The 16,378-nt window shown below is 39.8% G+C and overlaps 1 protein-coding gene across 1 annotated transcript in view; it reads left to right on the top strand.

Moving 5' to 3' along the window:
• The first annotated feature begins 2,306 nt into the window (after positions 1 to 2,306).
• RAB5A (RAB5A, member RAS oncogene family) overlaps positions 2,307 to 16,378 on the top strand; it is a 30,603-nt gene continuing 16,531 nt past the window's right edge. The window contains exons 1-2 of the mRNA XM_034993920.1: positions 2,307 to 2,694; positions 5,749 to 6,004. Coding sequence (XP_034849811.1) covers positions 5,842 to 6,004 — 163 coding nt within the window. The 5' untranslated portion in view covers positions 2,307 to 2,694; positions 5,749 to 5,841. The remainder of the gene's footprint in view (positions 2,695 to 5,748; positions 6,005 to 16,378) is intronic.

Here is a 16,378-nt window from a genome sequence, read left to right as displayed (position 1 = left end):
AATTAAGAGAAAGTTAGGTATTATTGTAAGAATAGAATATGTAATACATATAACATACAAAATATGTTATTGGTAAGGCTTCCGGTCAACAGTAGGCTATTAGTACTTAAGTTTGGGGGGGGAGTCAAACATTACATGCATATGTTCAAATGTGTGGGGAGTTGGTTCCCCTAACGCCTGCCATTGTTCAAGAGTCAACTATATCCTCAGATGCGATCGAGAGCATTTGGCATCTTGGCCAAAGTGAAACCTGCAGTGATGGACAGTATTGGTGTTCTGGGAGGGAGAGAACAAAGTGATTAAATAAGCCAAGATGAGAACACACAGGCAACATTCTGGGAACAAAGGGTAGACTGGTATGATTAGGGTACAAAGCAAGAGTTTGGGGAGAGGGAGACTATAAAAATAGAAGAAACGTGGGTTGGGACTAGAGAAGAACTTTGGACTCTATTTTGCAAGTGAGATATCGTTGAACATTTTTGAGGAGAGTTACTGGCTGAAATGTAAAAAATGGTTGAAAAGAAAGGATTGTGCATTAATTTGTTTATATGAATACTGCCATGGTGTTGGGATTAGATCACAGGTGTTGGGATTAGATCACAGATTTGGGTATTAGAGAATTTTGGGTATTAGAATGGACAATAGGTTTATGAAGGAAAGTGGGAAGAGGGAAGATGATTTTGCCCTTTCAAGTCCAAGTGACTGGAAGCCTGTTAATACCAGTCAACTAAGCAGAAGGTTTGGGCTAGAATAAGTTTGGTTTGGGATATACTGTTGACATACCAAAACTGATGTGACATATCCTATTTCCTGGTTCTTCCTTGGATTGTCCAAGAGGTACTAACATGACTAACGTACTGAACAAGCTCTTGGGGATAAAGTGCCACAGATACCATTTAGGTATGACGCATTATGCTCTTCTGGTTAGTAACTGGGGAGTTGATCTAGAAGACTGGCTGTTCAAGGGTTCAAATCATCTTCATTGCATAATGTTGACCAAGAATCCCCAGGATACCTTAACCCAAGTACACATTCTAGACAATGTTGATGTTCTCAAAACAGGGCTAAACATGCTAAACGGCAAACTGAAAAGTAGCCCTTATCCTGAAGGAAAGTCAATTTAACATTCTACCAAATTAGAAAATGAATTATTTTGTTTTGTTTCAGATACCTGACCAGAAACTATTGTATGAAATTTAACCAAAGAAGGGTGTGTACTGTAGGTCTGCAGTGGAGGGTAATGGATGTTTTGAGTTGTCTTTTACTAGAATCATGCTTAAGAACTCAGGTTCTGAAGCCAGCCGCCAGGTTAGAATACAGTTTCACTACCAGCTCAGTGGTGATTTTGGACAAGTTACACATCTCTTTGCTTCAAATTCTTTACCTTTGAAACAGGCACACCTCATTCATTAATTCCACAACCATGACTGAAGACTCCCAGCTGCCAGGCACTGTGCTAGACAGACAGCGTTGAGGACCACTTTGGGGAGGTAATACTCTATAATGTAGGAAGACATTTAGTTTCAGATATTCGTTGGAGTGAAACCTTGTAGTGTAAGAGTAAAACGGAATAACTCCTGCAAAGCATTTCGTCCAATAACTCGCAAAGGAAAATCCTGAATAAAAGCGAGCTATTAAGATTTGCTCCCCCCTACCACCAAAAATAGGTAAACTGTGAGTAAAAGCAAGTTATTATTTTAAGATTTTCTCGCCTAGAAGACTTTTGGTATGAGGAGGTTCTAATCCTCTTCCCTGAAGTAAGTACCACAGTAAATACCTTTATGACCCATGCTTCCTCTCAGGACATGTTCGGGCGGGGGGGGGGGGGGGGGGGGGAGGCTCTCTTGCTAGAAAAGTCCTCCCCAAAAAGCCCCTTAACTGAGTTGCCACGGCTGGGGTGTTGCAGGGTAGGGTTAATTGGGACGGTGAGCTAATATCCACAAAGGGAACTTCGCCGCCCCGCATGGGCAGAGAGCAACAAACCCCAGCTCTCTCGCGCTTCCCCAAAAGCAAGGCAGTAAAAGAGTTACCCCCCCCGCTGCCGCCGGGAGCCCAAGACCGCCACCCAGACGACAATGGCGCCGGCAAGGGCGGGGCCGCGTTTGCCTGGGATGTGGGAGGGAGGGAGGAGGAGGAGGACTCGCCCCCGGCCGCTCGCAGAGGTCACGTGACACACCCCACCCGGCCCTGCAGACCAGCCCCGGCGGAGAGGGCTTCGAGAAGGGGCTGGGGAGCGGATGAAAAGGTGGGACTGGAGGCCGCGGAAGTGACGAAGGGGCGTAATTCGCTACGTGCAGCGACGTGGCGGCGAGGCCGGCGCCGGGCGGCGGAAGTGGCTCCCGCGCTGGGACTTGAGTGTTTGTGTTTTGGTTCGCGACGGAGCCGGCGGCCGGCCTGAGGGGAGGAGGCAGAGGAGGGAGGAGGAGGAAGAATTAGTCGGAACTCGAGCGCCGGCGGCGGCGAAGGAGGAGAAAGGAAAGAGGAAGGCGGAGCGGAGAGAGGCGGAGACGGAGCCGGACGGGGGCGGCACCACGGCACGATCCCCGCACGGTCCAGTCTGAGGGGAGCGGCCTGAGGAGGCGACGCGCCGCCGCCGTCTAAGCCGCAGCCACAGCCTCAGCGTCTTCTCGGGCTGCGCCTGGGACCTGCTGCCGGGAGGCTTCAGCGCTGCGGGTCCGCGTGCTGCGGTCTCAGGTAACCAAACCGTCCCTCCCCTGCCTAGAGCAGCCGGGACCCCAGGTTATACACGGTCCTCAGTCTGTCCGCGGCCCTGCCGGCACTGAGTCCCCCGCCCATTCTGCTTCACCCGGCGCCAGTGTCCAGGACCAGAGCTATCGAGCTGGGCGTTTCGCCCTGCCGGCCCTGGTGATCCATTCCTCGAAGAGCTCTGGGGATCGGGATTCGCGGACTGGCTGAGGGAGCGACGGGTGTCACCCTTTTCCCTTCTCAAGATGGCGCCGTGAGAGAGTGCTGGAGGCCGCGGTTCCGTCTGGCCCCTGTCCGGGCAGTCCTGGAGGGGGTGGTCCCAGCCGAAGGCAGGCTGGGTTCAGGGAAGCAGGATGGGAAAGATGGCCAGGGGGCCTGGCGGGCCCTCCTTGTTCAGGCCATCCAGAGTTCGGTACCAGTTATTCAGGTGCTCTCCAAGCAGGAACTGGGGCCTACAGCAGGTGTGAATCGGGGGAGCTCCGCCAGTCTTCGACTTCCAAAGACCGGTAATGGAGGGAGGAGGAGGCTCGTCGACATAGTCTGCTTAGGGACTGTCTCATCTCTGAAAGGGGCTGAATCGCAGCTTTAAAGAACTCAAGACAACTAGGCCGCCGAACACGCACAGTGGGTGGAGAGAGACCTTCTTAACCCTGTCCTGCTGTTCTCTTCTCTTAGAAGCTGGTTACCCTCCTGAGACTTTCAGACTGTAAACTCTGAACGTCATAATTCACAAATTTGGTTTTTTGTCAGTGTGAAATCAGTTGCCTTTCGCATAACTAGTTAGAAAAAAAGCACGTACAACACTATGATAATTCAGGAGAGCTCAGAAACTTTATTTTTAACGTAAAATTGGGATGATAATATGAGTTCATAGGGTTGCTGTAAGCAAAATTCATGGAATAGTGGTTGGCACATAGTAAGTGTGTGGTAAATGTTACTGCTGTTATTAATACTGTTTTCATTAAAGAGCACCTAGAGACCTTTATAGAGTACCACTTATTCTCAAAAGATTTTAAAAGCATTTTATGCAAAATTTTTGTTCTGCAAAATAAAAGTTTCGGTAGTGGATACAAATGAATGCACATGATTTTTAACCTTAATGTTATGCTGACTATATCTTTATAATTAAATTTATTTTCTGCTAGAGAATGTTGGAGGGAGTTATAGTCCAACAATTTTAACCCCTAAAAGGCAAAGCTAAAATCATAATTTTTTTAATGGGAATCTCATGTTTTCCCTGAAATTTGGACCATGGAAATTTGGAGCCTGTTGTCCTTGACAAGTATTTCAATTTGCTGTTTTGGAGGTAGACAACTGGGAAGTGTTTCAGTTGGTATTGAAATATCTGAAGGTGTGTTGGTGCATGTTCAGTCTGCATGATGTTCTGTTGATATTTGGTCATAAAGGCCCAATTTTCAATCCCTCTTATGTGTTGGCCCCTGTATTATAGATTTTTTTTTTTTACGTATATTCTCTCATCTAATTCTCCAGCAGCTATGTAAGTTAGGTATTTTGGAAATGGAGACTTTGGTATAGCCAGCCAGGATTAGATCCCAAATCTGGTGGGTTTTTTTGGGGGGGGGGGGGGGGGGGGTCAATGTGAGGATTGGAGCATTTTTTTATTACAGAAAAAATTTTAAATATACAGAAGTAGGGAGAATAGTAAGATGAACCCATCACCTACTTTAAATTATTTTATGGCCAGTCATGTTTTATTTACATCCCTACTGTTTGGAAGCAACTCAGACATTTCATTTCATGTGTAAATAGTTCAGTATGCATTACTAAAAGAACTCTGCAAAGCTGCAGTTTAGATAAGTCAGTGGTGATTTTTATTGTCTCAAATGTAAGGTCTCTTGGATATTTATTAATGAATTCACTGTCCAGAGGGATCCTTATGTAAACTCATTTCATGGGGAAGGCAAATTTCTTATGTGAGGTACCTAAATGAAATATAACAGTGATTTTAAGGAGGGAATCGTCAGGTTTAATTAGCACATGATCAGATTTTAGCTAAAGATGGGAGAAAACCATTGTGATTTGTGAGTAGATTGGAAAAGAGTCCTTTAATGTTCCCTCATTCCTTTGAGATTGAAAATTAGCATTAGATGATAAAGAGAAGTTGCCATTTAGGCTAGGTTTTTCTAGATGTGTTAAATAGAAAATAGTGACATAGTTAATTATTAGGCCCAAAACTACAGAAAAGTGTAAGTAAATAAGACACTAATATTAGCTTACCACATAGAGAACCACTGTTAACACTTCCATGTATAATGTACTTGAGCACATGATGAAACAATTTTAAGTCTTTTAGCCACTAGACACACAAACCTGAGAGCCTTAAACTACTTGTTGCTCCAGAATTACCATTAGTTAAACAAAAAAATGTACAATTTAACAGGGGCCTTCACATAATAATAGCCAACATTTAAGGGCACCTGGGTGGCTCTGTTGTTAAGTGTCTGCCTTCAGCTTGGGTCATGATTCCAGGATCATGATCCCAGGGTCCTGGGATCAAGCACTGCATCGGGCTCCCTGCTTCGCTTGAAGCCTGCTTCTCCCTTTCCCACTCCCCGTGCTTGCGTTCCCTTTCTCGCTGTGTCTCTCTCTGTCAAATAAATAAATAAAATCTTTAAAAAAAATAAAAAAATAATAGCCAACATTTATTGAGTACTTACTGTGTTCTAGGATCTTTTGTAAGAACTTTCCATTTATGAACTTCATTTTCCCCAAAACTATTTTAATCCAGCTAGTCTGGCTCCAGAACCTAAACTCTGGAGTCACTTCTCAGGTTGACTAGGTTTGAAATGCAACTCTGTTGTGGCTCTGTCACAGCTCTGTCACAGTAACTGTGTGACCTCAATCAAGTTACTTAACCTCTCTGTGCCTGTTTCCTCATTTTTAAGGATTGTAGTATCTATAGGATTGTTGAGTGACTATGTTAAGTACTTAACTATCTGGCACAAAGTTCAAGTCTTTAATAAAGATTAGCTTTAAAATTTTTTTAAAACTCTGAAAATTACAGTATCTGTTTCTTTACAGGTTTCTCTACATCCAGAAAGAAAAAAATTGACACCTTGCAACCTGGAAGTTCATTTAAGAGACTGAATTTAGGGACTTCTTTCAAATTTGGACATGGCTAATCGAGGAGCAACAAGACCCAACGGGCCAAATACTGGAAATAAAATATGCCAGTTCAAACTAGTACTTCTTGGAGAGTCTGCTGTTGGCAAATCAAGCCTAGTGCTTCGTTTTGTGAAGGGCCAATTTCATGAATTTCAAGAGAGTACCATAGGGGGTGAGATTTTCTTTTTTCCCTTCATTTAATTGAATTATACATTGGCAAAAATTTTGCAGTTCCAGTTGTTTGATGATGAATACCTAAATAGGTCGCGCAGTGAAGAAAACTGTTCAGCAGACTTCAAGCTTTAAAACTTACCTTGATTTTTGTTTAGATAGTATCTTCCTACATTTTGATTTCCTGGTTATCCCCAAGACGGTTGTGTAAAAGCTGGAATACAGATGCAAGCATGAACAGAGTCAGTGTCCCAAGTATTTAGATGTGATCAGATATCTGCTCCTTGATAACAAGAGGCTTCTTCAAATTAATACATGTTTTAGCTCAATTATACGGCCTTTAGAATGAGTAATGAAAATAGTAAAAGTAAATAATAAAAGTTAACTTTAAAATTCTAATTCTAAATAACTGGACTATTTGTAAATTACACTGATTAGTAAAATTAATTAAATTTTATTAAACTTGTTTAAGAATGCTCCTAGGGTGAAGGAAAAGAGAAAGTCAATGATCAATGAAGAGGGACATAAAAGGGAAATGGGACCTGGAGAGAAAGGTGAAAGAGGGGTTAAGAGGTAGAGTAAGCACTGAATACAGTGGTTGTGGTAGAGATGAAATGAGGGGAAGGTAAGAGGCAGAACAAAGAGGTGACAACTAATAGTGCAGTATTACAGACAGAAGACAGGAAATTTGATAATTGAATTTAATCAAAGAAATTCACAACTATATAGCAGTGGGGCAAAACAGGCTCTTCAGGGGCCTCAGTTTCATCTGTCAAATGAAGCTTTTGAATTGGGTAATACCAAAGGAAACAGCTTTAAGATCACAGTATTTTGCAAGGGGTGTGTAATTAAGCAGTACTATATTTTTAAAGGTATACATAAATATAGTTTGACCTCATACATGTAAAAAGTCAAACTTTTGTAATACGTAAGACATACTCACTGACAGGTAGCAACTTCAGATCTTTTAGAAGTGTAACTTTATGTCGTGCATTTAGTGTATGTTCTCAAGTACACAAGAATCTTATTCATAGTTCAGACCCTTCCAATAAAATAGTTTGTAAAACCGTACTACCTCCTGGCTTTTCCCTGCATACAGGAAGTAAACTACATAGGTGGTATTTCCACTTTAATATACTCAGGAGTATAGTGGTGATTGTCAGCCTCTTTTACTTGGATATCTATCAAGGTACACAGTGTTAATACTGTTTTAGTGGAGTTTTTTTGAAGATTTATTTATTGAGAGAGCGTGCGCGCATGGTGGTGGGGGTGGGTAGGGGCAGAGGGAGGAGGAGAGAATCCTCAAGCAGACTCCCCACTGAGTATGGAGCCCATCACGGGGCCCATCACGGGGCTCAATCCCAGGACCCTGAGATCATGACCTGAGCTGAAATCGAGTCAGCTGCTCAACTGACTGAGCCACCCGTGCTAGTGAGCACCCCTAGTGTTTTGTGTTTTTATAATGATCATCAAAAATGTAGTCCATGGTATGGAGCTTTTGAGTTAGAAATCTAATGAGCGATGTATGTTCTTTGTGGTTTCTTTGTTAATACACATGTCTGGTTTAGTAATGAAATATTACCTCAAGGTAATCTTCTCAGGTGGTTGTCAGTGGCAGCATTTCCCAAAGTACATATGCATTTGAGGCTATAAATACTTGGGCCAGATAGACTTGATATATGCCACCCTCCCCCTTTTCACAGTACATACTAAAATAACAAAAACACTGACATACTATAGTAAAGAACTTAATTCCTGGGAAACTGCAGGAGCCTCAGAAGCTTAAGACTAGAATCTTTCTTTCTTTCTTTCTTTCTTTATATGGTGCTATTATCTGGGTGATTGTATATTTTTTTTATTTTTTGGATGTTGTCATCGAAATGTATTTTTTCTTAATGACATTTCAAGCAGGGCATTTACAAGAAAAATATAACCCTGCATCAATAAGTCATAAATATACATATTTTCTGATAGTGTGTATGCATATATAAAATCTACATTTCCATTCGATACAAATTAGATTATTTACATTTCATAAATGAATTTTTCAAGTTTTTTGTTCCTCCGTGTTAAGCTTCCTTAATATTTTCTACTTGTACAGGTCAGATCTTGCTTTTAAAACCAACTTTAAGGGCGCCTGGGTGGCTCAGTCGGTTAAGCGACTGCCTTCGGCTCAGGTCATGATCCTAGAGTCACAGGATCGAGTCCCGCATCAGGCTCCCTGCTCTGCAGGGAGTCTGCTTCGTCCTCTGACCCTCCCCCCTCTCATGTGCTCTCTCTCTCAAATAAATAAATAAAATCTTTTAAAAAAATAAATAAAATAAAATAAAACCAACTTTAAAAGGAACTTCTATCCAAATTTCTGTGTCTGTGGTTGTTGGACACTTTCTAACTACCTTGACTACATAGTAATATCTTGAGGAGGTATGATAGTACCATTATGATTACAGCTGTGAGCACTGGTTTTTGTTTTTGTTTTTGTTTTGAGACATAAAACATTGTGTAAGGTTAAGGTGTAAGACAGTGATTTAATGTTTTTATAGTGAGTACTGTTGTTTTATGCTCTTTGCTAACAGCTCTTCACCCTTAGGAACTGTAGTAGTATTCTGTTTAAGCACTTAAGGATTTCAAGGTTTGAGCTATTTAATAATGAACACCACAGGTCCATAACTTGTAAGAAATATGTATTTTTGTTTTGGCTGATGTGTGGTAAGACTTACCTAACAAATGAACCTGGCCAAATGTTTTGCATTTTATCTGTGCTTTAGTTTTTGATTGTTTATATCTAACAATCATTATGGTCTGAAGAGTTCAACTAAAATTTTCATCTGATTGTGTTTTAATGTGAGAATCATATGCTGTACTCTTGAATTTGTGTGTATTCTAGAACCTTACATTCATCAGGAATATCAGGGTAGTTTATGTGTTTCTTCCTAAACATGATAGCTTGATTTAAGAATCCATGTTGTCTCACAATATCCTATACAATTGCCCCTTGACCCTGTAACACTCACAATGAGGTTAGGTAGTTAGATGGTGGGTTTAGCACTTTGGGGAGTTCTAGCTTATTTGTAGGGGTTTAAAGTCTGCATGACATTTTATGTTCTTATTAAGACAAGCCCAGAAGGTTAGCAAGGAATATTAAGGCTCAGGTGGTTGTCTGTCTTCCTGCTCTCTCATCTGGAGGCTTAGTATCGCCTCAGTAAATATTTGTTGGATGGGGCTGGCCGTCTTTCACTTAACACCTTGAGTAAAGATTTTAAAGAGTTCAAGTGAGTTACTCTTGTAAAAAAAACCCAATATTTGTTTTTAAACACATTTAAGTACTATTTATAAACAAGTACATCTTCAGTGTAAGTCAGAGCAACATTAGAGTATGCAATGAAATAAGATGCAGTCATTCAGCTTTTTTTCTTTTGAAAGATAAATGTTTTATACCTCAGTTTAATTTTGTATGCACTGATCATCAAAGGAATGTCAGACATATGGTTTAGGTTATAGAACTATACATGAGAACATTAACAGCATTCTTGCAGGTATTGTAATTTTTGAGCTTTGGTTTAGAGCAGTGGTTCTCAGAATGCTCCCTGTTCAGGAGCATCTGCATTACCTAGGAATTTGTTAAAAGTGCAAATTTCTATATCCAATATTCAATCAAAACACTGAAGTGGAACCAATAATCTTAAATTTTAACAAGTCTTCCAGGTGATTCTGATAATATGCTGAAGTTTGAGAACCACCGCTTTTTGTGTTCTGAGTAGTCAATATTACTTTGACACTAAGGTTCTTGGAATAATTGCTTTTTTTTTTTTTAAACTGTAGTTTGGGTAGGATTTCTAAAAATAAGTGGTTTATCCAACTGCTCCAGTTTGAAGATTACAAGTATTTTGTCCTGGTTACATCATATATTAATTGTATGTGTTTGTATGGAAACCCCTTCCCACAAATCTGTTAACCTGTTAGGCCCTTTAAGAGAATATGGCCCCTTCTCTGTCCCATCAAGGTTACTCTGCCTTGTCTCTGCTAAGGAACTTAGAGTATCTGTAGTTTTCAGTTATCTGTACCAATGCTGTTCCCCCTTAGTGACACAAGTAATCAAGGACTGATTATACTCTATGTTAGAGAAACAAGTGCCTTTTTTAATTTTAGTTCCAGCACATAGCACATACCAGCTGCATGATCTTAAGCAACTCATACTCAGCTTTATTTTTCTCTTACAGAAATGGAAATAATGGTACCTAACTTGAAAAAGTTTTTGGTGAGGATTAAATGAAAGTACATATAAATTTCTTGGCTACAGTGCCTAGCATAGAGTAAAATGCTTATTAAATGTTAGCTGCTACCACTACCATCACCACCATTACTTTTTGCTGAGTCATTTTTGTCACTGTTCCATTGTCACAACATGGCATTTATTTTGGAATCATGACTATTCCATCTAGTGCATGGCATTTGATTTAGGATTTGACAATTTAAAAAAAAACTTCATGTTTAGATTTTCTTTTATTGGAAGATAAACCTCATTAAAAATTACAGGAACAAATAAAAAAATTTTTAAAGGTTTTATTTATTTGTCAAAGAGAGCACACGAACACAAGCAGGGGGAGCAGCAGGCAGAGGGAGAAGCAGGCTCCCTGCTGAGCAAGGAGCCCGATGTGGGACTCCATCCCAGGACTCTGGAATCATGACCTGAGCTGAAGGCAGATGCTTAACCAAAGATTTTAAAAACCTTATAAGCAAATACTTATACTGAATTTGAGCCTTCCAAAAATGAAGTTTTTGCAGATTCATTCAAGTAGATAGTATGAGCATTTACAACTTAAGTTTTTTAAAATTCTACATGGTAAATTCTTACTAATTTTCTCCCTCCATTTATTGGTTTTCACAGAAGTGGTTAGTCATGTATATTACATTAAATTCATGCCACCCACATAAACTATTTGTGGAAATTTTCTCAGAGGGAGAAATTACACTGTTAAATAGAATACTAAATGTATTCGGATATTAAACTTGCTTCCTAAACTGAGAAAGAAAAGCCAGTCAGAAAATTTGAATCTGAATAAGTCATGTTCTTCCTGTAGTAGTAAGCTTTCTACTGTTGCCCTTCACTTGTTTGCCTTCAGAAAGACCAGTCTGTATATAGATGATCCCCAGTTTACAGTGGTTCTACTTAAGATTTTTCAAATTCATGATGGTATGAAAGCAATACAGACAGTAGAATCTATACTTTGAATTTTGATTTTCTCCCAGGCTGGCAATATTCAATACAATACTCTTGGGATGCTTGGCAGTAGCAGTGAGTCCTAGCTTCCAGTCAGCCACGTGATCACAGGGTAAATAACTGAAACACAACCATTCTGTACCGGTAACAGCCATTTCATTTTTCATATTTAGTACAGTATTCAAGAAATTACATGAGATATTCTGTTCAACACTTTATTATAAAATAGTCTTTGTGTTAGATGATTTTGCCCAACTGTAGGTTAACATAAATGTTCTGAGCACATTTAAACTAAGGTAGGTTAGGTGTATTTCTTTTTTAGTTTTTTATTTAAGATTTTATTTATTTATCAGAGAGAGAGAGACAAAAGGCAGGCAGAAGGAGAAGCAGGCTCCTTCGATGGGGGACTCGATCCCAGAACCCTGGGATCATGACTCGAGCCGAGGACAGATGCTTAACCGACTGAGCCACCCAGGTGTCCCGGTTAGGTGTATTTTTGACTTTTACTATATTTTCAACTTGACAATGGGTTTATTGGGAATAACCCCATCATTAATCAAGGAAGATCTGTAATTGTAATCTATGCATTTATTGCCTTTATCTTTTTTCATCTACACATTGCTCTCAATTAAAAGTGCTTTTTTTTTTTTTTTTAAGGGAGAGCACGTGCAAGCAAGGGGGTGGTGCAGAGGGAGAGGGAGAGAATCTTAATCTTAAGCGTGGAGCCCCCATGTGGGACTCCATCTCACAACCCAGAAATCAAGAGTTGGACGTTTGACTGACTAAGCTACCCAGGCGCCCCTCAATTAAAAATACTTTTCAGAGAGAACAGAAGACCTACAGACAGACCATTAGCACATGGTTTTTGATTGATGAGGAAAATGATGCTTGAAATGTTCATTGTTCTTTCTAATACAGTGAGAATTAAAATTTGTGGAACTTAAGCATTGGTTTCAAGTGGAAGAATATCGTTATGCATAATACTCTTTCCTTCTAGAAAGTATGTATTCAGTTACTGTTTGAGATAGGTTGTATTACTCTGAGAAATTGGTAGAGATTTGCTACTTTATATCAGTTTGTACCAGTTATGCCCTAAAAAGTGAATTTTTAATAGTCTAAACATCAATTATTCTCCAGTACCCTAGTTTAAAATGTTACCCATGACTACTTAAATATTGCTTGTAATTAGGAGTCTTGTTTCTAATCCTGGCACCCTTCTTTGTTTTTTCTTCCTTTGTTTTTTCTTTTTAAATTTTTTTTTTAAGGTTTTATTTATTTATCTGACAGAGATAGCTAGAGCAGGAACATAAGCAGGGGGAGTGGGAGAGGGAGAAATAGGCTTCCCTCCGAGCAGGGAGCCCGACATGGGGCTCGATCCCAGGAGCCTGGTGTCATGACCCAAGCCGAAGGCAGACGCCTAACGACTGAGCCACTCAGGTGCCCCGTGGCACCCTTTTTTGAACACTTATGTGAGCCCTGTTTGTAAAATGAGAGGATTGAACTAGATAAGGGTTCTTCTAGAGCTAACTTACTTTTTTAAAAATTTTTTTGAAGATTTTATTTATTTATTTGACAGAGACACAGCGAGAGAGGGAACACAAGCAGGCGGAATGGGAGAGGGAGAAGCAGGCTCCTGCAGGGAGCCTGATGCGGGACTTGATCCCAGCACCCTGGGATCCTGACCTGAGCTGAAGGCAGATGCTTAATGACTGAGCCACCCAGGTGCCCCTAGGGCTAACTTTCTTTTAAACTGTGTACTCTCCTTCACATTAAACAATACAGTCAATACAATTTAATCTTTTTCTCTTAAAATTTATGTCATAATTTGGGATTTTGGACATCAGTGTTTGTCCTGTCTTACTTAATTCATTGATTGTCCTCTGGTGCTGCTGAAGTGTTCAAAGCTGTTTGGTAGGATGATTTTCGCCAGTTAGCTCTAACTGTAGTGAACAGTCTCTATTGAATGACTAATTTGCTGCTTTTATTCTGTCACATACTGGGAAGTAAGATTGTGAAACGTCTTTAAATCCATTTACTCAACAAATTTACCAAGCTCCTAACACTGTGCTAAGTACTAGAAGTCAAAGATGACCTTATGGTTTAGGATGGGAGACAGATTGAGTACACATAAGGTATGAAAAATGGTATTACGTACCATTATTTAAATTAAGCCTAAATTTCCAATTGATCTTCCTGTTTTGTTTATTATATATATCCCCAAAGAGGACGTATATGTATATATAAAGGAAGTGTGTTCTCAGTTACATACTGAAAAATTCTGTAAGTTTTCATAAGCTTTGATGCTTGGACTTTATGACTTCTATTTTGGCTGCATTCAGTCTGTTTTTGCTACCTTTCTGTTGTTGCCTCTGTTCTGAACATTTTAAGGTTTGTGGATAATTGATCTTTTGTAGACACCAGGGACCCATAAACGATACTTGTTTGGATGGTGATTGGGTGTGGTGCGGTGGGAAGCTTTTTTAAAATTTGCTTTTAATAGAATAAGAATTCTGACTTGATAAAAATATAGGAAGTTTTGTTGTTGAAAAATGTTCCTTTTCCTCTTTTGTGTCTTACACCATAATAATCTGATGTTACTTATATGCAGTTTTGTGGTGCATGCTGAATTTATTAGATAACATATTTTGGAGTCATCATAAAGAGCTTTTTATTACAGGCCTCTTGGTGGAGGAGAATAAGAAGGTGGAAGAGTGAGAAAAGCAATAGGAGTAATTCCAGAGGTTTTGGGATTTTGATCATTGGCTATCTTGATAAAAATATGAATTCTAGCAAACAAATTATTAAATTCCTCGAGATGAGAGTGAGTGCTACTGAAGTTGCATATTGGATTTTGGAAATAAGGAATTATGCTTCGTGTTTTACTACTTTTATAGAACGTAATATTTGAAGTAAGTGTTGATGAACAGCATTCACCCTCTTTTCAAGGTAATATATAGATGTGGAAGAGTAGAAGCAGGATAAGGAACCAGTTATCCTTGGTTTCCATCGTTGAAGATAGCAGATGCTTTTGGACTCAGAAGAGGATAATCTGTTGATATGGGACTCAAGTCACTATATAATTATTGGGCACATTTAGCATTTCTCAGCATTTTTACAAGTTTCATATGGACCTTACCATGGCTATATGATATTACACTGAAAATTCTCTCTGCTATATTCTCCTACCCCACTCAGTTCTTTTCCCCAGAGACAATGTTATATATCCTTGGGAGGTTACTGTTACTTTAAATCTATATATTCTCTCCCCTGTGGAATTTGAAACATCAGGGCCACTATAATGTATCATTTTTTTACTTTAATACTGTTCCAGTTATTTACTGCTCAGAAACAAATGACCACGAACTTCATGATTTAGAGCAATACCATTTTATCCTCTGATGGTTCTGGAAGTTGAGTGGGCTTTGTAGGTGGCTTTCTGATCTCCCATGGGTTGCTGTCAGTGCTGGGGCTGGAATCATCTCAGCTGCTGCTGGCTATTGGTTGGGGCCTCAGCCAGAACACCTACATGTGGTCCTTGCCACCTGGCTTGGGTATCCTCACAGCATGATGGCTGGGTTCAAGAATGAGTGTCCCAAAAAGTACCAGGTGAAGCTGGATGACCTTTCATGACCTAGCCCAAGCAGTCAAGTAGATAGCATCAATTATGTTCTAGTCACAGGCTCACACAGATTCAAAGGAGTGTAGGTGTCATGAAAGAAGAATGTGGTATAGGAATCTTGTTAAGCCATCTTGGAAAACAAAATCTGTCAAAGATCTGTCCATATCATTTTAGGAAGGGCATCTTCATTTTTCTTGGCTGTAGCAGTATTTCATTGCACGGATCATATCGATGTATATTTAAACTGGTTCTTTAGTTTTGAATTTGCACACTCTTTCATATTTTTGGCTGTTAACAGTAGTGCAGTGAATAATTCATAGTCACTTCTCATATATCCCAGTATTTCTATTATATAAATTTCTAGAAGTTGATTGTCTTTGTCAGAGGTTACATACATTTGTATATCTGGCAAAATTTTCCAGACAGCCCTTCAACAACAGTGTACAGAATGCCTGTTACCTACTTTACTATCTCAGGGACTTTAGATTTTACCGTTCTGCATTTTTTATTGTACTTTTTCTATTAGTGAGATCAGGAATCTTACATTTTTAGTCCATTGTGTTTCCTTTCTCTGTTAACTATAACTTCATTCTGTGAATTCATTTGTAATAATCATGCTATTATATTCCATTTCATTTATTAATGGTAATTTTTCAATATCTCTGTTGTGTTCGTATTTATTTTAGTAACTGGTAATCTCACATTCTTTAACTGTACTCTTACTGTTGAACATTTAATGTTTGCATTTTTTTTTTTAAAGATTTTATTTATTTATTTCATAGAGAGAGACACAGCCAGAGAGGGAACACAAGCAGGGGGAGTGGGGGAGGGAGAAGCAGGCTTCCTGCCGAGCAGGGAGCCCGATGTGGGACTCGATCCCAGGATCCTGGGATCATGACCTGAGCCAAAGGCAGACGCTTAACGACTGAGCCACCCAGGCGCCCTTAATGTTTGCATTTTTGTTTGCTGTTTTAGGTAATCATCTGATAGTGGATATTTTCTCGGAATTTTTTTCCACTCTGGACTTAAATTCTGTAAGATCAATTTCTAGATGTAGTTATTAAGCCAAAAATAATTTTATCGAATGATGGTAGGATCAAAAGGATTCCAGTCTTTTCATCACTTCTTTCCTCCCTTGGAGATACTTCCAGTTTGTTTCTTCAGGCATTGCATGGCTTAAATAATTATATTCTAGGATTATAGGTTTCCTGTAAGTGTTACTCTGGGAGTTAAAGTCTTCCTTGTCTCTTCTCCCTTCTTTCTCTCTCTCTTTTTTTTTAAGAACCTATTTATTTATTTGAGAGAGAGAACAGCAGGGGAGCAGCAGGCAGAGGGAGAGGGAAAAGCAGGCCTCCGGCTGAGCGGGAAGCCTGACATGGGGCTTGATCCCAGGACCGTGAGATCATGACCTGAGCTGAAGACAGACGCTTAACCAACTGAGCCACCCAGGTGCCCCTCTTCTCCCTTCTTTAACTTGTCCTTTTCCATTCCTATGTTGAAAATTCTCAGATATTAACACTTTTAAGCTGACTTAG

Source organism: Mirounga leonina, unplaced genomic scaffold (assembly GCF_011800145.1).
Source record: "Mirounga leonina isolate KUSES-001 unplaced genomic scaffold, KU_Mleo_1.0 Mir_115, whole genome shotgun sequence".
Lineage (NCBI taxonomy): Eukaryota > Metazoa > Chordata > Mammalia > Carnivora > Phocidae > Mirounga > Mirounga leonina.
The sequence above is the reverse complement of the archived record's forward strand: the minus strand, read 5'-3'. Positions and strand labels throughout refer to the sequence as shown.